Source organism: Papio anubis, chromosome X (assembly GCF_008728515.1).
Source record: "Papio anubis isolate 15944 chromosome X, Panubis1.0, whole genome shotgun sequence".
Classification (NCBI taxonomy): domain Eukaryota; kingdom Metazoa; phylum Chordata; class Mammalia; order Primates; family Cercopithecidae; genus Papio; species Papio anubis.
The window spans coordinates 113,229,466-113,254,243 of record NC_044996.1 but is presented as its reverse complement, the minus strand read 5'-3'; the positions used below and the strand labels follow the sequence as shown (position 1 = coordinate 113,254,243).

Genomic DNA, 24,778 nt, shown 5'->3' with positions numbered 1-24,778 from the left:
GAGAGATTACAGCAGGGACCCCATGCTATAACTACATGCTTTATAGGTAATTTTCCATTCCCTCTGAACATTTCACACTTGAGAAAAGGGAGTGTATTTTTCTTAAAGAAAAAAATACTTTAGAAGTTTTTCAACATTTGATGGTGGGACCATGTGTACATTAAAATATGACATATGTAATCCATATTTACCTCTGTATTCTCAATGACAATGAATACATTTTTTTACTGCTATATCACACAGTAAACAGTTTCTTATTACATTTCTTTACAGCAACATATATAAATATATTGCACATTTACCATATAACAATACGTTATGGAGCAGTAAAACACAACAACATTGCAAAAGATACCAGAAAACCAATGAGCTTAACCTTAACAAGACAGTATTTTTTTTCCTAAAAACAGCAGTTTATTCATGTCAAAATAACACGCTGGTGTTGCGCTCCCCATGTTTACTTAACATTTGATGATTTAAAGCCTAAAAAACTTCATCTAAACAATACCACTACTGTTAATGTCTTAAAGTCGATTTCAGAGGGAATATCTTAAGATTTTAGGGTCTCATGCTTGTATGTCTGTGACAACGTTCTTTAGGAAATACTGGTCATTTTTAATATGGTTCATTCAGCAGCATCATTTCACAAAACAGATGCCATTTCCATTAATAAAAATATTCAGCTGGTTTAAATACTCAATCTAATGGTAATTGTTATTGTTTCTACTGGCAACTACAAACATTTTCCATCTCATTCTATTATATATAGTCCATGTTTTAAAACTTATTTTTTCCTAGTCTACAAGAACATGCTAGATTTAAATGTTAGGGCATTTTATAATTTCTACTTTCCTATTTTCACTGAAGGTACTTGAAAGCACACAAATTCACCCTGTCACTATATGAGCTAACATTATTTGTGTCACTTTCCTTCATGGTGTTCAGCTTTTCCTTTGAAAACTCCCATTAACATTTCTTCTTGTTAGTTAGGAAATGAGTAGGCAGAAGTGTCAGCTATCTGAAACAGATGCATTTGGCTGAATTGGAATTTTCCTCAATTCCTAATCCAAGAGCTATGCTTTGAGAAGAAATTCTACTACATAAAAATAAGGTTTTATGAAATTCCCAGGTTGGTTTTTCTGCATTGTGGATGTTTAGAGATAATAATTCAGTAAATAAGTTTTAGTTTGTATTGAAATGAACTAATCACTTATAAAGAGTGATTAGTAACAATAGGGGCTTACATTTAATGAGCAATTATTTTGTGAAAAATGCTATTCCAAGTGGTTTTGTACACATCTCATTTATATTTCCATTTTAGAGAAAAGATTTCAGAGACATGAAAAGAATTAAGATATTTTCACAAGATTCTACAATTATTAAGCTAAAGAACGTGGGATTTGAATCCAATCTTTCTGAGTCCAGCATTTAACCTCTTAACCCCTCTGCTAAACTTCTATTAGAGCCTAATGTGGATTATCACTATTTTGGTGGATGATAAAACTTTGTATATGCACTCAATTACTGCTTGTTTAGTGAATGCATTAAGAGATACTGATATCATTCAATGAATTTATTAATAAACCAATTTGAGTGGCATATAACATGATTGATATTTTTCTCAGAAAAACAATGTGGTATTTTTAGAGAGGTTCTCCATAGTGGCATGGTATATTGCTTTGGAATATCTTCAAAAAGCACTAATTCATATATTTAATTTTGTCTTTTACTCGTGACAGAGGAAAATAAAAAGAGTTGCATGGAACCAGATTATCTTTCTGCTGCTATTGGCAGTCAGTACATTTTGAATGACAACACTAAGCCTCAGTTAAAGCACTAAATTCTTTTTTTTAAAGTGAAAAAGAAAAGATACAATTTGATCAAAATATATAGGGACAAGTTTACAACATACCCCTATGTTGTATTTCATGTCTAAAAATTATTTCTTTACTGAAAATTGTACATATGAGGCTTCAAATTCCAACGTGTTTCTGAGTGTGTTTGTTTAATATATGGGCTTCTTGGTTCACTTTTTTCACAGTAACCATTACTGGCTCATGCCAAACAATTGTCTGCTAACAGCCACTGTCTACATCCTGTTTTCTAAAATAATTTCATAGTAAATATTTAAACTCATTCTCCTATTCGTTATTAGTCAATCAACAATGGTCAAGATAGCTGAAATTACCAAAGCTTTGATTTGCCTTATCGATGAAGGTATCTTACAGGGTTTATTTTACCCATTTTAAGATAATTACTCAGAATGGAAAGATAACCTAAGGTATATTATGTACGTGTATATGTATTCATGTGTGTGCACACTCATGTGTGTGCATGTGTGCACATGTTCATATGCATGATTTTGGACATAAAATAACCAGGAAAGAAATACCTTAACTGTTTGGGGGATTTGTGATGTCATTCACAGCTCTTTTCTGAAAGAATTTTTCCTTGGACATCTAGAATGATTTTTCTTATTTCATCTACAGATTGAGAAAAAAATAGACTAAATAAAATAGTCTTTTTAAGATTATCCAATTGGCCGGGCATGGTGGCTCACGTCTGTAATCCCAGCACTTTGGGAGGTTGAGATGGGCAGATCACCTGAGGTCGGAGATCTAGACCAGCCTGACCAACATGGTGAAACCCCGTCTCTACTAAAAATACAAAAATTAGCCAGGCATGGTGGCGGGCACCTGTAATCCTAGCTACTCGGGAGGCCAAGGCAGGAGAATCGCTTGAAGCCTGGAGGCAGAAGTTGCAGTGAGCTGAGGTCCTGCCACTGCACTCCAGCCTGGGCAACAAGAGCAAATCTCCATCTCAAAAAAAAAAAAAAAAAATTATCTAATTGAGGGAAAAAGTTCTGATAAAATGTTCATAAATTGCAACTAAGCCATACTATCAAGAAATGAGGACCATTAGACAGTCTGTGGAAACTTAAAGTTATGATATATTCACAAAATTGTATAACGTTAATGTATTAAAAGATAAAATTACATCAAAATAGTTTGTTTTGGACTTGTTTCCAAGTTGGAGTAAAAAAGGCTGTACTTAACCTCCTGGCTGAAACACTTAAAAAAAGAAAAAAGACAAAACATATGCTACAATGGTTTTCAACATACTGAACATCAGACATTGAAGGACAGTGGTCCCTGCCAGGAGGCTTTTGTTAAAAGATGAAGCTGAGAGTTTCAGCAGCCCAAGGTTGGCTAGTGATCACAGGGCAAAATACCAGAGAGGTCATACACATGCAGAGGACATTTTAGACATTTGCAGAAAGCTTTATTTTATTCTTCAGCTGAGTCTTGATCAGTTCATATATGTGAGAAAACCACTCAAAGCTAAGGAAAGAACTACACAAGAGAATTAAAGGGAACAGTCACCAGAGCTCACATGTGGCTAAGAATACCACCTGTTCCCACAAGCTCCAGTGAAAAATTTTATCATTCACAGGGCATCAAAGAGAGTACTCAGAAGGGTTTTGCCTCAGTAGTGGGGAAAAAGTAGCCCTAAACTTACACTGTTCTGGTCATAACTAACAAAGCATAAAAGGAAGATTATCAAAAGATCAATTGTTTCCAAGTAAATTAACTGGGTTCCAGAACAAGGGTTAAGAATATTTATTTCAATATATTTGAATTTATTTGAAGTATCAAGCACTCAATAAGTTAAAATTCACAATGTCTGGCATATAATCAAAAATTACCAGTCATCCAAAGAAGCAGTAAAATAACACCCTTAATGAGGAGAAAAATACATCCATTTAAATTAACCCAGAATAGACACAGATGATAAAATTAGTAGAGAAGAATATTCTAACAGTTATTATATCTGTATTCCATATAATCAAGAAAGTAAAGACTGAACATGTTGAGTAGACACATGGAAGAAATAAAAAAGACCCAAATTATACCTCTAAGAGACGAAAATATCTGATGTTAAAAATATATACTACATGGGATTAGCCATAGATTAGACTTTGAAAAAGATGAGTCTATTTGACAATAGAGATTATATAAAATGAATTACAGAGAAACGAGACTAAAAAGAAAATGAACATAACATCAGTGAGTAGTGGGGGCAGTTTTCAGGAGCCTAATAAATGTACAATTGGAGTCCCATTTTTTTTATAAAAAAAAAAAGGCTGAAAGCTTTCTAAATTTGATGAAATGTTAAATACACAGATTCAAGAGCTTAACTGACTTCAAGAACAAGGAACATGAAGAAAACTGGGGACTACACCAAGTTACGACAAAACAAATTGCTTGATCGTAAAAGTACTCCCTAATAAACCTTCTACATACAAATCTCCATTTTACAATGGCTTTCCAAGAAACCCAACCTAAAATATGTACCAAAATCCATACGGAATAACTATCCTCCAAAGAGTAGAATGGAGGTACTTCTTTTATACATTTCTATGTTGCTTGATTTTTTTCACAATAAGTACTAATTTTATAATAAAATATAAATTAAAATATATAACTACCATGGGTTGGATATCATTGAAAATGGCAAGTAGTTTCTATATCTCCCCCAAAACATTTTATATAACTCTAATATATTTCTGCCTCTCAGGCAGAGACCCCATTATGCTGCATTAGCCCAGAATTCACTTCAGTGCTATTTTTAAAATGTATCTTCTATATTAAAGCAGATTGAGAATCCATACATTTCCTCTCTATACAAATGCCAATGCTGGTGTGCATACAAGTTTGATTGATATATATATGATTACACAAGATTTTTAAAATATTCATTTTCTGTGTTTAAATAGCTTATCATATACATAGGCATTTAAATGCTTAACTCCTTAATATCAAAAGGCATATTCACTATAGAAACATATTTGAGAATGAAGACTGTAAAGTCAAATGTGATATTGCTTTTGTGAATCCAGCATTTTGAAATATCTAAACTATTTAATAAACTATTGAGTGTTTTTTGCCCTCATCTGTCTTAATCAGTATTTTCTGGCATTAAAAATTGGCTACAATTCAAATCCACTTGATTGACTACTGCAACATGAACAATTTGAGCTAAAAAAAGATGCAAACATAATTAAGCCTTTGTGTAATAAACACAATGTTTCTTATGCCTAAACTATATATTTTAGGAACCAAATTATATCCTTGACAATCTAATCTATCTTTACCTGCATATTCAAAGGACACAACAAGTTGAAATTAAACTATACACTGGTTATCATCCATTTGTTGCTTCTCTATTAACATAAACCATAAAAAAGTCAATAAGTACCATCAATTAACTCTGCATTGTTTTGGCCTCTGGACTATTTCAAAAGGCATTTTGTCAATAGAATATATAGAAATATGGCAGTATCACTACAAATTGTCTTTAGGGAAACAGAACTGTAATTTTATCATGATGGATATTTCTAGCAACTTCATTATAGCTAAGTATGCCACAAGTTCTCCTTCTGGAACGGTTCCAACATACGGCAAAAATACACACTGCCCCAAAGCCACAAAACACCTTGCTGTTACGATGCTCCCTTTTGTCAGAGATTCAATTCTATTTTGCAGTTTATCAGATAAACCAGTCCTGTCCAGGCAAACGCTCTCATCCTGACACAAAAAGTCCACAGCACAGTTCTCTAATATTACCATTATAATTTTCTTTCTAGTATGTATAATGATGACAGCAAAAGTCAAAAGTGGTCATTTCCATCATCCTTCACAACCTGAACTTAAAGAAATTAAACAGTCCAGATGTGATGAAGATAAACACAATTTAGAAAAAAAAAAAATCAAAAACTTACCTTAAGATACCATTTGTATTTAGCATGTTCCCAATTCTCAGGAATTTGCGTCTTTCTGAGGAACTGTTCAGCTTCTGTTAGCCACTGATTAAATATCTTTATATCATAATGAAAACGCCGCCATTTCTCAACAGATCTGTCAAATCGCCTGCAGGTAAAAAATACGGATCAAGAAAAATAAATGGATGATATAAAACAGATTGTAGAGATACAGCACATATTTTTTGGTTATACTGACAAAGATATTCTGATAGTTTCTGGCATTTGTAGAGTTTAGTTTCAATTAACAAATAAAAATTAATAGATACACCTAACATGTACCCACAAAATTTTTTAAACATGCTCAATAAAAAAGATGATTTTAAACTGAAGGGTGCAATTTTTCCGTTTAAAGTGAATATATTTCTTGATTAAAAGAAAGGTAAAGAAACTATTTTGGACGATTAGCATTTCCTTTCCTAAGAATATATATTTTTTTAAATTCTAGAAATTTACAAATATCTTAACATTGTAATAAATTATTTGGAAGTAATATATTCAATTTCAAAATATGTTTGGATACAAATTAAATTACTTCATAAATTCTATCACTTTCAATATTATTCTTGATCCAAAACTATCTATTCATCAATTGAAAGGAGTAATAAGTTCTAGTGTTCTACTGCATAGTAAGATGAACAAAGTTAACAATATTGTACTGTATATTTCAAAATAGTGAAAGAGAATTTTAAATGTTCTCACCACAGAGAAATTATAAATGTTCGAGGTTATGGATATGTTAAGTAACCTGATTTGATCATGACGCAATGAAACATTACACTGAAACATCACACTCACCCCATAAATACATATAGTTATTACAAATAAAACTTAAAAATATAACTAAAATACCATTATCACACCAATAAATCAATAATTCATCACTATCATTAAAGATTCTGTCAATATTTAAAATAAGATGACAGATGTAATTCATATTGTAGGCTCAGATGTAAGCATTTCACTAACTGATAAACTAAACTATGTGATGCCTTCTTGAATCCTACTTATTTTATTGTATCCACTAAAATTTTGGATTGGAATACTGCAGGAACTTAGTACAAGTCAAATGTGTTAACATCGCACATGGAAAGAATATTAGGAAGCAAGCATTGGTCACTTTCCAGTCATAAAAGAGACTGAGGCAGAAATAATATGAACCAGGGCTTTATGTTTACCTAAGACAGTTGCACATAAGAATCAACCGGGGCATTTAAAAAAACAGCAACAACAATAACCAAACAGTGACCCTGGGGCTCCACTCCAGATCAACTTAATCAGTATTTCTGGAGGTTGGATGCTGACATTGTTATTTTTCAAAGCATCCAGGTGATTTCAATGCACAGTCAAGGTGAAAAACACTGCTATAAAGTAAGATTTGAAATCTTATTGGACTTACAGTCTACCAGATCTCCTGGGGCCTGTTCAAGCAAGCATTTGTGAGCACTAAACCAAAAGCCATCCTAAAGATTACTGGCTATGGTGCTGCCTCAGAGTACAGGAATCTGTCAAGCTTTTCTGAACTCTATTCTTAAGAAGCAATGGATCATACTTTTGAATATCATGATATCTTTACAGTCCTCTACCTTCATTCAGGAATTTAAAGTAACACTAGAATTTTAAAATTGCTACATCTGCCTACTGATGTACTGGGCAGAGAAATGAATTAACATTTATGAAACAATTACTAATAGCCAGACACCGGGCTCTGTGCTTTTACAGTGTCAGGCATATCATTTCATTGACACCTACAATAACCCTGCAGCATAGCAATTATTATTCCCATTTTCCATTGGAGAAAACAGAGGCCAAGTAATTTGCCAAAAGGTGAAAATGGTATTAAATAGTAGTAGAGAGAGGCTTCTAACCCAAATATCTCTTGTTTCAATGGCACCTTTCTACCACTGCACATGCTCTCCTGTGAAATATTTTATTTTTCCAAGATGAAGTTTCACCTTATCAGTTAAACAATTGAAAGTGATAGTTCTAGAGTCTTTTTCCCCTTATTTTTATTAACTACCTAAAATTTAAGAATGTATCTACATGTACATTGCATTCTTTCAGACATTGTATTTAATGAATAATTATATGCTTAACCTTTAAAATCATGTAAAACAGACAGCATTTTGGTAGCATAAAAAAGGCAACCGAAGGTAGCCAAAGAGCTATTCTCTAACTACAGTTAGTGAAAAGTAAGAATGTAGCCTTTGATAATTAATGGTATTCTAGAGTTATTCAGATACATTATATCCTTCCACAACAAAATGATCCTAGGAATGTTTTTGCATGTTTAGTAATGATTTAGCATTCACGTATTTTCAGTGGTATATAACATACAATAAATGACCTATCAATATATCTTAAGAGTTTATTCCCTTTAAAAACGAACTGCACATGTATTTGCATCACGGGAGTCAAAGAGTTGCTTTTGAATGGGAATCTAAAAAAACTATGCAACATAGGTAGCATTGTTCCATACTGGTGAGACTATATATATTTTAATTTTATTATATACTTTTTTTTTTTTTTTTTGAGATGGAGTCTCGCACTGTCACCCAGGCTGGAGTGCAGTGGTGCGATCTTGGCTCATTGCAAGCTCTGCCTCCTGGGTTCACACCATTCTGCTACCTCAGCCTCCCGAGTAGCTGGGACTACAGGTGCCCACCACCATGCCCAGTTAATTTTCTTTATTTTTAGTAGAGACGGGGTTTCACCGTGTTAGCCAGGTTGGTCTCTATCTCCTGACCTCATGATTTTTCTATATTTTTCAATTTGTCTACAGTGTGCTTTTCATATTTTGAGTCAGAAAAATAGAATAAAAATTTTTTTAAATGGCAGTCTCATATGCTAATGACTGCTAACTCCAACCCTCCTCCTGCTACCACAGTCTGAGAAACAGTCAGCAGCTAACCAGAGCACAGAGAAGCACCAGTTGGTCATGACTTACCACTCCACCTTTGTAGCAACCATCAGTCCCCACTCTTGGTTTGCTGTTTTTCCTACCCAATAACTTGAACTATACTTTTGCCAACACTTTTAGCTACTAGGAGGTGACTGTTTCTCCAACATACTGCTATAAATGCCCATTCTTCATTTCAGGATCCTGTATACCTTAAAGATTTTCAATTTCAAACCTGTTGCACAGACTTGTTTCTCAATCACTCATCATATTGATAGTTGCCATCCTCTACCAAATTCAACAAATCTCCCTCTCACCCTGAATTCTTTTCCTTTCTACAAGTTATCTTTCCTTTACATTCTCCCAGAGAAGAAAACTATAAGGGTTCATATACTTGATCATGGTACCCATAGCTCTGTAAGACAGAGCTGGAGGTAGGAAGAGAAGGGGAACAGGCCTTCCATTTACATCATTGTTGCAGGCCCACAAGAGGGAGGCAGGATGGACTTTCTGCCCGACCCCTGCTTCTGCCTTAGGACTTGTGAATTTGCATATCAATAGCATATTTCTGAAATACCCTTCTTCCCTTTTTCTCTTGTCTCCTCCTATAATCCAAACTTTTGCATCCTCAAGGACCTAATAAAAATGACTTACGGAGGGGCGGAGCAAGATGGCCGAATAGGAACAGCTCCAGTCTCCAACTTCCAGCGCCAGCGACACAGAAGACCGGTGATTTCTGCATTTCAACTGAGGTACTGGGTTCATCTCACTGGGAGTGCGGACGTCCCGGTGCTGGTCAGCTGCACCTTTGACGAGGCTGAAGCAGGGTGGAGCATAGCCTCACCTGGGAAGCATAGGGGAAAGGAATCCCTTTCTAGCCAGGGGAACTGGGACACACAACACCTGGAAAATGGTGCTCCACCCCAATATTGCGCTTTAAGCAAACAGGCACACCAGGAGATCATATCCCACACCTGGCCGGGAGGGTCCCAGCCCATGGAGCCTCCCTCATTGCTAGCACAGCAGTCTGTGATCTACCGGCAAGGCAGCAAGGAGCTGGGGAGAAGTAGCCAGCCATTGCTGAGGCTTAGATGGGTAAACAAAGCTGGGGCTCAACTGGTGGGCTCACAGCAGCCTCAAGGAAACCTGCCTGTCTCTGTAGACTCCACCTCTGGGGACAGGGCTGATAAACAATAACAAAGCAGCGAACTCTGCAGGCCTTAAAGAGACTCTGTCTGACAGCTTTGAAGAGAGCAGTGGATCTCCCCAGCAGGAGGTTGAGATCGAGAGGACAGACTGCCTGCTCAAGTGGGTCCCTGACCTCAGAGTAGCCTAACTGGGAGACATCCCACTAGGGGCAGTCTGACACCCCACCTCACAGGGTGAGATGCCCCTGAGAGGGAAGCTTCCCAAAGCAAGAATCAGACAGGTACACTTGCTGTTCCAGAAATATTCTATCTTCTGCAGCCTCTGCTGCTGATGCAGGCAAACAGGGTCTGGAGTGGACCTCAAGCAATCTCCAACAGACCACAGCTGAGGTCCTGACTGTTAGAAAACTATCAAACAGGAAGGACACAAAACAATCAATTACATCACCATCATCAAAGACCAGGGCAGATAAAACCACAAAGATGGGAAAAAGCAGAACTGAAAGCTGGAGATTAAAATAAAGGCGCATCTCCCGACAAGGGCGCCAGCTCATCGCCCGACAGCGGATCAAAACTGGTAGATGGCTTTAATGAGATGAGAGAAAGGCTGGTCATCAAATTTCTGCAGAGCTAAGGAGGAGTCGTACCAAGCGCGAAACTAAAATCTTGAAAAAAAGTGGAAGAATTGTGGCTAGACTAATTAATGCAGAGGTCATAAACAGAAATGAAAAGAGATGAAAGCTCGCGGCGAAATCGTGACAAATCACACAAGCCAGTAACCGACTTCGATCAACTGGAAGAAAGAGTATCAGCGATTGAGGATCAAATGAATGGAAATGAGCGGAAGAAGAGAAACCAAAAGAAAAAGAAAGAAAAAGAAATAGAACAAAGCCTGCAAGAGTATGGGATTATGTAAAAAGACCAAATCTACGTCTGATTAGGGTGCCTGAGAGTGAGGGGAAAATGAGACCAACTTGGAAAACCTCTTCCAGGATATCATCAGGAGAACTTCCCCAACCTAGTAGGGCAGATAACATTCAAATCCAGGAAATGCAGAGAGCATACAAGATACTCCTCGAGAAAAGAGCAGCTCAAGACATGGTGCCAGATTCACACCAAAGTTGAAATGAAGGGAAAAAATCTTAAGGGCAGCCAGAGAGAAAGGTGGGGTTACCCGAGGAAGCCCATCAGACTCTGACAGATCTCTCGGCAGAAAACTCTGCAAGCCAGAAGAGAGAGTGGGGCCAATATTAGCATTCTTAAAGAAAGGGTACTGACCCAGAATTTCATATCCACCCAAACTAAGTTTCATAGAGTGAGAAGGAGAAATAAAATCCTTTACAGATAAGCAAATGCTTAGAGATTTTGTCACCACTAGGCCTGCCTTACAAGGAACCCTGAAGGAAGCACTCAACATGGAAAGAACAACCCGGTTACCAGCCATTGCAAAAACATGCCAAAATGTAAAGACCATCGAGGCTAGGAAGAAACTGCATCAACTAATGAGCAAGTAACCAGTTAATATCATAATGGCAGGATCAAGTTCACACATGGCACAATCTTAACCTTAAATGTAAATGGACCCAAATGCTCCAATTAAAAAGGCTTACAGACTGGCAAACTGGATACAGAGTCAAGACCATCAGTGCTGTCAGAGACCCATCTCTGCATGAGAGACACATAGGCTCAAAATAAAGGGATGGAGAAGATTACCAAGCAAATGGAGAACAAAAAAAGCAGGAGTTGCAATCCTAGTCTCTGATAAAACAGACTTTAAACATCAAAGACCAAAAAGAGACAAAGAAGGCCATTACGCATGGTCGAGGGATCAATTCAACAGGAAGAGCTAACTATCCTAAATATATATGCCCCAATACAGGAATTTTTGAATTCTCAAAGCAGAGTCCTTAGAGACTTACAAAGAGACTTAGACTCCCATACAATAATAATGGGAGACTTCAACACTCCACTGTCAGCATTAGACAGATCAGCAGACAAGAAGTTAACAAGGATATCAGGAATTGAACTCATCTCTGCAACAACCAGACCTAATATAAGGTATCTATAGAACTCTCCACCCCAAATCAACAGAATATAAAAGCACTCCTCAGCAAATGTACAAGAACAATTATAACAAACTGTCTCTCAGACCACAGTGCAATCAAACTAGAACTCAGGACTAAGAAACTCAATCAAACAGCTCAACTACATGGAAACTGAACAACCTGCTCCTGGGCTGACTACTGGGTATAGAAATGAAGGCAGAAATAAAGAAGTTCTTTGAAACCAATGAGAACAAAGATACAACATACCAGAATCCTCAGGACACATTTAAAGCAGTGTGTAGAGGAAATTTATAGCACTAAATGCCCACAAGAGAAAGCTACAAATATCTAAATTGACACTCTAACATAGCAATTAAAGAACTAGAAGCAAGAGCAAACACATTCCAAAGCTAGCAGAAGGCAGAAATAGCTAAGATCAGAGCAAGAACTGAAGGAGATAGAGACACAAAAAACCCTCAAAAATCAATATTAGATCCAGGAGTTGGTTTTTGAAAAGATCAACAAAATTGACAGACCACTAGCAAGACTAATAAAAGAAAAGAAGAATCAAATCCCGACATTCAAAATGATAAAGGGATATCACCACCGACCCACAGAAATACAAACTACCATCAGAGAATACTATAAACACCTCTACGCAAATAAACTGGAAAACCTAGAAGAAATGGATAATTTCTGGACACTTACATCTTCAAAGACTAAACCAGGAAAGTTGAATCCCTGAATAGACCAATAGTAGGCTCTGAGTGGGGCAATAATTAATAGCCTACCAACCAAAAAAGTCCAGGACCAGATGGATTCACTGCTGAATTCTACCAGAAGTACAAGGAGAGTTGGTACCATTCCTTCTGAAGGAAACTATTCAATCAATAGAAAAGAGGGAATCCTCCCTAACTGTTTATGAGGCCAACATCATCCTGATACAAAGCCACAACGAAGTTACAACAAAAAGAATTTTTAGACCAAATATCCCTGATGAACATCGATGCAAAAATCCTCAATAAAATACTGGCAAACCCAGTTCAACAACACATCAAAAGCTTATCCACCATGATCAAATTGGGCTTCATCCCTGGGATGCAAAACAGTTCAACATTAAAATCAATAAACATAATCCAGCATATAAACAGAACCAAGACAAGAACCATATGATTATCTCAATAGATGCAGAAAAGGCTTTTGATAAAATTCAGCAGCCCTTCATGCTAAAGCGGCTCAATAAATTTGGTATTGATGGAGCGATACCTCAAAATAATAAGAGCTATTGTGACAAACCCACAACCAATATCATACTGAATGGGCAAAACTGGAAACATTCCTTTGAAAACTGGCACAAGGGATGCCCTCTCTCACCACTCCTATTCAACATAGTGTTGGAAGTTCTGGCTAGGGCAATTAGGCAAGAAAGAAATCCAGGGTATTCAGTTTAGGAAAAGAAAGAAATCAAATTGTCCCTGTTTGCAGATGGCACTTGATTGTATATTTAAGAAAACCCCATTGTCTCAGCCCCAAAATCTCCTTAAGCTGATAACCCAACTTCAGCAAAGTCTCAGGATACAAAATTAATGTGCAAAAATCACAAGCATTCTTATACACCAATAACAGACAAACACAGAGCCAAATCATGGATGAACTTCCATTTCTGAATTGCTTCAAAGAGAATCAAATACCTAGAATCAACCAAAGGGATGTAAAGGACCTCTTCAAGGAGAACTACAAACCACTGCTCCAGTGAAATAAAAGAGGACACAAACAAATGGAAGAACATACCATGCTCTGGATAGAATCAATATAGTGAAAATGGCCATACTGCCCAAGGTAATTTATAGATTCAATGCCATCCCCATCCAAGCTACCAATGAGTTTCTTCACAGAATTGGGGGAAAAAACTGCTTTAAAGAAGTTCATATGGAACCAAAAGAGCCAGCATCTCCAAGACAATCCTAAGTCAAAGGAGAACAAAGCTGGAATCATGCTACCTGACTTCAAACTATACTACAATGCTACAGTAGCAAAACAGCATGGTACTGAGTACCAAAACAGAGATATAGACCAATGGAACAGAACAAGTCCTCAGAAATAATACCACACATCACAGCCATCTGATCTTTGGCAAACCACAGAGAAAAACAAGAAATGGGAAAAGGTTCCTATTTAATAAATAGTGCTAGGAAAATTGGCTAGCCATCAGTAGAAAGCTGAAACTGGATCCTTTCCTTACTCCTTATACGAAAATTAATTCAAGATGGATTAGAGACTTAAATGTTAGACCTAATACCATAAAAATCCTAGAGAAAACCTAGAGTACAGCAGTACCATTCAGGACATAGGCATGGGCAAAGACTTCATGTCTAAAACACCAAAAAGCAACGGCAGCAAAGCCAAAATTGACAAATGGGATCTCATTAAAACTAAAGAGCTTCTGCACAGCAAAAGAAACTACCATCAGAGTGAACAGGCAACCTACAGAATGGGGAGAAAATGTTTGCAATCTGCCTCATCTGACAAAGGAGCTAATATCCAGAACCTGCAAAGAACTCCAACAAATTTACAAAGAAAAAACAAACAACCCCATCAAAAAGTGGGCAAAGGATATGAACAGACATTTTCTCAAAGAGACGTTTCATATAGCCAACAGGCATATGAAAAAATGCTCCATCATCACTGGCCATCAAATGCAAATCAAAACCACAATGAGATACCATCACACCAGTTAGAATGGCGATCATTAAAAAGTCAGGAAACAACAGGTGCTGGAGAGGATGTGGAGAAATAGGAACACTTTTACACTGTTGGTGGGATTGTAAAACTAGTTCAACCATTATAGGAAAACAGTATGGCGATTCCTCAAGGATCTAGAACTAGAATGTACCACTTATGACCAATACATGCATTACTGGGGATATACCCAAAGGATTATAAATTATGCTGCTATAAAGACACATGCGTATGTTTATTTGCAGCACTATTCTAATAGCAAAGACTTGGGATCAACCCAAATGTCCATCAGTGACAGATTGGATTAAGAAAATGTAACATATACACCATGGGAATACTATGCAGCCATAAAAAGGATGAGTTTAGTCCTTTGTAGGGACATGGATGCAGCTGAAACCATCATTCTTAGCAAACTATCACAAGAACAGAAAAACCAAACACGCATGTTCTCACTCATAGGTGGGAACTGAACAATGAATCACTTGGACTCAGGAAGGGGAACATCACACACGGGGCCTATCATGGGAGGGGAGGAGGGATTGCATTGGGAGTTATACCTGATGTAAATGACGAGTTGATGGGTGCAACAGACCAACATGGCACAAGTATACATATGTAACAAACCTGCACGTTATGCACATGTACCCTACAACTTAAAGTATAATAATAATAAATAAATTTAAAAAAAATGACTTACGGTGTTACTTCATAAATATATAAATATGAAGTATTTATTACAGCATGCAACTACTTTAAACCTTTGAAAACTGTAAAGTTGATTTAGTTTTATTATTGAAATTACTGTTGAAATAAGTAACTATTCAAACAAAATATTAAAGAATAAAATCATGGGCTTTACATGTGATGACATTTAATGTGAGTAATAATACTTTAAACTCCATTTCAAGCCTCACATAAAATGTTAAAATACACTTTTCAGTATTTAATATGTGCTGAATTTAATATGTTCTTGAATTTACTACGTAAAATTACATTTTTTATCATGACTACTTATAAACTTAAACTCTTTTCCACCAAGGAAACTTCCAAATGAAAAAAAATATATATTTTTTTCTGGTTTTACAATGTTAGATTTATAAATTTAATATCTAATTAGTCACTGTCCTCCCTAAATTTTTCTTGCTCCATTAATTGGACTGCCCATGAATGAAGAAAATGGTAACAACTAGAAACAAGTAGAGACATCAAAAATAGCATTCAGGGAAACAAATATAATTTTTGCCTTCTGTAATATTTCTAGGAAAAAAGTTTTTTTTCTTGGCAGTAAGAAGAAATATAGATGGAACTTAATAAAGGGCAAAAAATGTCAGTATAAACATATGGATAATAAATCAAGTGATTTTAGAATTTTGCAAATATTAAAATTCTCATTCACTATGCAACTGGTATTTAAAATTACACTGCTGCTTCATTTATGTGCAGCATAACTTATTTCCTGCTGTTCTAAATCAAGTTAGTCAGATTATTCTCAAGCATAAATTACATTTAGGGAGTAATTCAGTACTCTGGGACATACTTTAACACTTTCGGGCCATTAAGGTGGTAGTCAATTCCATGAAATAGATTTAAATAAATAACACCCTAGTAGCCTTCTGACATATCCATTGTTGCTTTATACTTAGGTCTGCAAACTCAGCTTGGGCTGCTGATTACTTCATCCCACATATTTCATCTTTGATTAGGTGAGGAGGACGGACCTTGGCTAGTGTCTCGTGGTCCAAACTGTATGTGCCAATAAATAAAGGTTAGTTATCTGCCCCAAATCATAGTACCTTGCTACTTCTCCCCACCCCTAAACTTCCTAAGTAATACAATTATTTAATAAAAGATAAGTATACTACCAATTATGAAGTACTTACCTCCTAACGTTAATTGTGGGAGCTTAATAAATGAGTATATATAAATTTCTTTTTTTACATCTTTTATTTTATTAATGTTTTTAAAACAATCAATAGACTTTGGAATACATGTGATTTTTGGTTACATGAATTAATTGTATAGAAGTAAAATCAGATATTTTAGTGTACGTGTCACCCAAGTAGTGTACATTACACCCAATAGGTAACTTTTTATCCCTCACTCCCTTCCCACTCTGCCCCTTCTGAGTCTTCAAAGTCCATTCTACTACTCTGTCTGCCTTTGTGTACCCACAGTGTAGCTCCCACTTATAAGTGAGAACATACAGTATTTGGTTTTCCATTCCTGAATTACTTCACTCAGAATAATGGCATCCAACTCCATCAAAGTTGCTGCAAAAGACATTATTTCATTATTTTCTATGGCTGAGTAGTATTGCATGGTATATGGCTGAGTAGTATTTCACGGTATATGAAAATATATGCCACATTTTCTTTATCTACTCATTGGTCAACTGGCACTTAGGTTGGTTCCATATCTTTGCAATTGTGAATTGTGTTGCTATAAACATATGCGTGCAAGTGTCTTTTTGATATAATGACTTCTCTTCCTCTGGGTAAATACCCAGTAGTGAGATTTCTGGATCAAATGTTAGATCTACTTTTAGTTCTTTAAGAAATCTTCATACTGTTTCCCATATAGGTTGTAGTAATTTACAGTCACCAGCAGTGTACAAGTGTTCCGTTTTCACCACGTTCACAACAATATCTATTGTTCAAAACCTCTGGGATACAGCAAAAGCAGTGCTAAGAGGACATTTTCTAGCACTAAATGACTACATCAAAAAGCCTGAAAAATCACAGTCTGACTACCTAACATCACACCTCAAGGAACTGGAGAATCAACAACAAAGCAAACACAAAGCTCCAGAAGAAAAGAAATAACGAATATCAGAGCAGAACTAAATGAAATTGAGACAAAAAATACAAAAGATCAATGAAACAAAATGTCGACTCTTTGAAAAGATAAAATTGATAGACCACTAGTTAACCAAGAAAAAAAGAGAAGAGATTCAAGTAAGCTCAGTTACAAATGAGAATACAAATTTCTTAGAACAGTGTCTGGCAGTGTTCAACAAGTATGAGTAGTAGTAGTTGTTGTCATTATTAGTCTACCTTTATTTGGCTTAAGACTTTAGATGCAAATAAAATAAGCAACATAGAACCTGAGCCATGCTAGTGTCTCTCTGGTACTGAATAGACCCATAAATTAGAAATTCCTTCTTAAGAAATTACCTTCTTCAATTTCAGGACTTAAAGTATTTAAATAGGCAATGTCATTAGACTGCGGATGAACTCTGAATCACTATTTCAGCATGGAATCCATGGTTGGCCATGCCTATCTCTGAGTATATTACATATATTTACTTTTTAAATGCTTTTTGTTGTGAAACATAATATAGGGAACAATTCATATAAACCCATGGTAACTATCACCCAGACCAAGAACTAAAACTTCCAGCAGCCAAATGGAACACTCCATATCATAGTTTTGAGATTAATCTACATCTTTGCTTATTAGTTGTTGATTAATTTTTCACTGTATGATTATCTTAGTCTGTTTGTGCTGTTATAACAAAATGCCTGAGACTGGATAATTTACAAATAATAGAAATGTATTCACTCACAGTTCTGGAGCCTGGGAAGTCCAAGATAAAGGCGCTGGTATTTGGTGTCTGGTGAGGGCCTTCCTGCTGTATCTTCACATGGCAGAAGGTAGACGGGCAAGAGAGCAAGCGAACTGAATGCCACATGAAGCCTTGTTTATAAGGGTCTTAGTTTTATTAACAAAGAAGGAGCCCTCATGGCCTAATCATCACTCAAATGCCCTACCTCTTAGTACTAGCACATTATCGACACCTGAATTTTGAAAGAGACACATTCAAACCATAGCAAATTTTACTATTAATGAATACTGAAGTAGTTTTTGGTTTGGGGCTATTACTTTGCTGCTATGACATTCCCAAACATGTCTCCTGGAATATGAACACATGCATTTCTGTGGAGTGTATATATATAAGTGAAATTGATGGGCTATAGGTTATGTAGATCTTTGAATTTACTAAGTAGTGCCAAATGGATTTCACTCCAAGAAGCAGTAGTGTAAGTTTATACTTCTATTTACAATTCACAGATCAAGTAACACTGGGTGAAATTTCTAATTGCTGTATATTCTCACCACCACAGGGAATTGTCAGACTTATAAATTTCAATGATTCTAGTTGGTAAGCAGTGATATTTCATTTTAGTTTTAATTTGCATGGCCTGGACCATTAATGGGACTTAGAAATTCTTTATATATTTATTGGCCATTTGGATTTATTTTGTAAAGATGACAAAAATCTTAATATTACTATGATGCATAAAACGCATTAGTTATTTACTATAAAGTGATCACTTTAAAATGCCATCCCAGTAGCAAACTATCACAAGAACAGAAAACCAAACACCGCATGTTCTCACTCATAGGTGGGAACTGAACAATGAGATCACCTGGACTCGGGAAGGGGAACATCATACAGCGGGGCCTATCATGGGGAGGGGGGAGGGGGGAGGGATTGCATTGGGAGTTATACCTGATGTAAATGACGAGTTGAGGGGTGCAGCACACCAACAAGGCACAAGTATACATATGTAACAAACCTGCACGTTATGCACATGTACCCTACAACTTAAAGTATAATAATAATAAATTAATTTAAAAAAAAAAAGGAATATTGCCAGCAGGCCACAAGCCCTTTTTGTGCCATGGTTTACTTTTCAAGAACTTTTTCCATTTTTCTATTGGATTATCTGTACTTTTCTGAAAGATTTGTAGGAATTCTTCATAATTAGGAATAGACACACTTCATCCATTATGTGTGTATTCCAAATAATTTCTCCCACTCTGTGGGTTTCATTTTTACTCTCTCAGTACTGTCTTCTGATGTATACATGTTATTAATATTCAATGTAGTCCAGTTTATTATTTTTATTCACGATTAGTGCTTCATCATTTGTGTAAGCAATTCTTTTCTTATCCAATATTAATTAACATACTCTCCTCTATTTTATTGCAAAAGCTTTATCGATTTGTTTTTTGCTCATGTTGGTTTTAAATCTTCTGGGATTTTATTTTTGTATATGGTTTGAAACAGAATGTATACTTTTTTCTAAGCAGAAGACTCAATTTTAATTTTCTTAGGTAAAACATGTATGCTGTACAAGATAATGCATGAACAGCAGAAAAATAAGTGTGCAGTGAAAAGCATCTGTCCCAGTTTTGATCCGCTCACTCTGGTAGTTCTGCTCTCACTGTTAATAAAAATTTTATAATTTAAAATATTTATAGAACAAGGCAAAGAAATAAACAAACACAGTGGTATAAAATGATAGCCTTCTCATTCAGTTTTACTGCTTTCCATATATTCAATGCTGATATTTTTACAGCTCTGGATTGACATTTTACTTTGTAACACTCTATTTTATTGATCCCTAATCCTCCCCAGGTTGTGAGCCTTGTTCTCAGGCTTTGAATATGTTTGGAGTCATATTTGATTTTAAGTTTCTCACAGTGTTTATAATACTTGAGTTTAAGAACTCATTCTCATGCCTTTATCCCCTCTTTTCACTGTTGAAATTCTACACATTTTTCCCCTTATTTCTCATAACTTCACTTATTGCATTCTGAATAAACAGCAAAGACAAATTTTCTTTTACCTGTATCACCAACAAAAACACCTAATATGACCTCTTTCCAATTATAGGGGACTCTTCTACTGTGCTTAATGGAGACTAGAATATGTTCACCTCAAAAGAAATTCTAACTTTTATAGGTAAACTTGTTAAATGTCTTGTATGGACATTGCCGTATGAAACCTCATTTGCTTTCAAAGGTTCAACAAACATCTACAGCAGGGATTGGCAAACTCTATCTATAAAGATCTTGAGAATAAATATTTTAGGTTTTGTGGGCCATATGGTTTTCATTACAACTACTCAACTCTGCCTTGCAGTACAAAAAAAGGTATACATGCAGCATAAGCAAATGGATATGGCTGGGATTCGATACAACTTTACAAAAACAAGTGGTGGGTGGAACTGGCCCATAGGCAGGAGATTATTGACTCTTAATCTAGGCTGATTATGACACAGCTCCAAATTTCAGCCCTTATCTGAGCTCTATAGCCAACTGTTTCTTGGACTATCCTCATCAGAACATTTGATGTGAACCTCAAAAATGTTATGTCAACAATTCCTTATTTTCCCATGCAAGTCTTTGATATGATTTGGATCTGTGTCCCCACCCAAATCTCATATTAAATTGTAATCCCCAGTGTTGGAGGTGGGGCCTGGTGGGAGGTGATTGGATCATCAGGGTGGTTTCTCATGGTTTAATACCATTCTCTTGGTACCGTCCTCATGAAAATGAGCTCGCGAGTTCTCCAAAATCTGCATGTTTAAAAGTGTGTAATCACCCACCCCCACCACCAACTCTCTCTCTGCTTTTGCCATGTGAAATGCCTACACCTGCTCTGCCTTCCACCATGAGTAAAAGCTCCCTGAGGCCTCCCCAGAAACAGATGTTGCTATGCTTCCTGTAGAGCCTGCAGAACCATGAGCCAATTAAACCTCTTTACTTTATAAACACCCAGTCTCAGGTATTTCTTTATAGCAATGCAAGAATGGCCTAATCCAGTCCTTAGTTTTAATTTTAGTCAATGATTTCCCAGCTAGAAATCTTGAGGCCATCCTTTACTTCTCAATTTCTTTCTTATCATGCTTGTCTCTATATTTTATCAATTCTAAACCAGAAATGACTATCTAATCTAGCCTGTTCTCTCTAGCCCCACTGTCATGGATTTTCTTGAACACTCCTAATAACTTTTCCTCAGCATATTCCAACTCATCTCTCCCTATTTTCAGTTTCTCAGCACTCTTTAACAGATAACCTCACTTCCTACTTTGGTCCCTATACAAACATTCACATAGCCCACCATGTATACTATACTGAAAACATAGAATATCTGAAAATTTTCATAACAATCAAAATTCCTTTTTTACTGTGGGCCTTTTTCTGTCTCCTAGAATGCCACCCTATCTAAAATGTCACTATTCTGTGAGGCTTGTCTCTCTTGGAATTAGTTACTCCATAAGACAAGCTTCCACAGCTTTGTGAAAACCTCTATTAACATACTACTTCATGTTCTAATTATGTATTTACAAGGCTGTTTGTTCCAGTACACTATGTACCTCTTAGAATAAGGAAGATGTTTTATGCACCTTTGAATTTCTGGTACTAAGCACTGTTCCTGGTACATGACAAATGTTTAATACATTTTAATAACTGAATGAATGAATAAAAAAGTCCATGAGTAATTTCACAAACCCCTTATATCTTCCATTGAAGAGCCATAAATATTTGGATACGTTATTTTACTTCTGAGTCTCAGTTATCTCACACGTAAACCAAGAGTAACATTGCCTGCCTCTTCAGCTTTTTGAGGAGCATGAAAGTACACTCCAAGTTATAAATAGCAATAAAATTTAGTATTATCGATATTAACACAGTTAGTAATCTCTAAATTTTTAACAGCTATAGAATTTAGAAAAAGAAATCAATCTACATCAGAAATCGTTTTCCAAATATATCAGCAATCGCATAATTGTTGTTTTCATTAATAAAAGACACAAAACGATGATTCTTCAAGATAAATAATTTAGTAAGCTCGACACCATCCTAAAAAGAATAATACATTTTGCACAAATTTACTGAGAGCTAATTTAAATATGAGAACACAAATTTAGGGACTGTGACTCTTTTAAGGTGAGTGTTTTAAACCAAAACAATATTGATAAAATTAACCTTACATTAAAGAAGTCAATAGCATTATTTAAAAACAGATGATTGGATAAAGAACATGTGGAGATGTTCTTTATATGTGTGTGAATGAATGTATTCCATTGTGTAGTATTCTATTGTGTGTCTATCCTAGCTTCTAAGTCTTAGCTTTTATACACACACACATACACACACACACACACACACACACACACAGAGAGAGAGAGAGAGAGAGAAATTGCATATGGAACAAACAATTTCATATACCCTATTGAATACTACAAAGCCATAGTAAAGAATGAAATCAAGTCTTTTGCAGCAACGTGGATGGAACTGGTGGTCATTTTAAGTGGAATAACTCAAAAACAGTAAGTCAAATACTGCATGTTCTCACTTACAAGTGGGAGCTAAATAATGTGTATACACAGAGTGTGGAATAACAGACACTGGAGACTCAGAAGGGTCAGAGGGTGGGACGGGGGCGAAGGATAGGAAATTGCTTAATGGAGACACAGTACATCATTTGCATCATGGGTACACAAAAAGACCAGACTTCACCATTCTGCAATATATCCATGTAAAAAAAACTGTGCTTGTATAACTTAAATTTATATTAAAAAATTAGTTAAATGCCGATTGCATTATTTGTAAGGACTCACAAACAATTCAGGTTATCACTAAGACTATTAAAATAAATCTTAAAATTCTTTTTATTATTATTATATTTTAAGTTCTAGGAATCTTAAAATTCTTTAGATTTCTAAAGTGTTGTTTAAACTTTGCTGGTCTCTTAATGGGCTTAAATCTCTACATAGGCAGATCTGTGGAGGAGGAGGCTATAACAGAAAAGCCTCACCAATAAACTGAAATCGCTTTAGATAAATGAGGACTTTTTGATCTGAAAGTGCACACAATCATACATATACTTTAATATGTATATAAGTATACACACATATCAGAAACTTGACCTAAGAGGTTTTTAGGGGGCTAAGGGGACCTTAATTAAGCACTATATTTTGGCTTAGGGGGAAACACCATAAATATCCTTGAGATAAATTGATAAGTACTCAAATAGTTAGAGATTCATTTCTTTACCTACGCTTGGTATCTGATTATTTAAATCATTAGTTATAAAAAGGAAAGCAAAGTGTCTCTGATATTACTATTGTCTAGAACTCCACAAATTTTCTTTGCCTTCTCTTTTACAAATATCTTTGCCAAAATATAATGTTCCAGTAGACAACTGACAATGTAAAGGTTGTGATATTTGAAAATTCCATCATGATGGAAAAATATTCAGGGTGTACTATTCCTGCACTGATTCTGAAAAAGTATGTAGGATTATGCTAATATTAACCTAAAATTATGCGATTTCAATGTCTTGATTTGGCACAATTAGCACCCTGTAAAAATACCCAAAGTAGCAGAAATAGTTTGCTATTAGTGTTCTGTAATGCTACTTTTAATATCAAGACCTTTTGGAGAAATCAACTATAGAAACTGACTCAGCAGGCTAAGAGTTTAAGCTAACACACTCTCTGAGGATTTGATATATTCAAGGGTCTCCTTTATAAAATGTGAGCATTCAACTGAGTCTTAATTTACATATCTTCTACTATATAGTCCACATGAAGAGGATATGGTGTTAGACATCCTAGCTTCTAAGTCTTAGCTTTCATTTGTTGGCTACAGGGGATATTTGAAATAATGGTGCCTTTCTCTTCATTCAAACACAAAACATATGTAATAGATGTAGGAACTTTTAGCCATAAATAGGAGCAAAAGCAACCACAAATATATGCTATGCGCTCTAATTAAAACTTCAGATTAAGTACATGATTAAATACATTCTACAGCACCTTGGGGGTGGGTACTATTATTTTATTCACTTTGCAAATGAGAAAACTGAGACTTTGGGAGGCTAACTTGTATGTTTCTAATCAGGAATGCAAGACCATAACATAGTCGAATAAGGATAGCTTATAGTGTATATGTTTTTTGTTTCTTGTTTCTTTAAGTGTCATCAGAATCAGTAAACATTATATTAGCTTGTGAAAGAGAAAAAAATCCTACTTCTCCTATAATATACTATCCTCTTGGAAATAAATCATGTTGTTATTGAACAGCTACACTCATATGTTTCTGATTATCATGAAACTTACATTTCAAATGAATGGATTAATAAATAACCTAACTTCCTATCTAAGCAGCATTTTCTCAACATATTTCTAGACAATTATCGTTATATATCACGACAAGTACCTCATACTCTCAAATCAAAATGGAATTTCTCCTGATTTTTCATAAACATCGTTGAGGGTTCTTCATCTTTTGCTTTATTTTTGTTTATATCATTCCTTTTCTTAAA

General features: G+C 35.6%; 1 protein-coding gene across 1 annotated transcript in view; it reads right to left on the bottom strand.

Annotated features, from left to right (window-relative positions):
• The window catches only part of DMD (dystrophin), a 2,174,064-nt gene that overhangs the window by 1,128,742 nt on the left and 1,020,544 nt on the right, over positions 1-24,778 (bottom strand). The window contains exon 44 of the mRNA XM_031660704.1: positions 5,783-5,930. Coding sequence (XP_031516564.1) covers positions 5,783-5,930 — 148 coding nt within the window. The remainder of the gene's footprint in view (positions 1-5,782; positions 5,931-24,778) is intronic.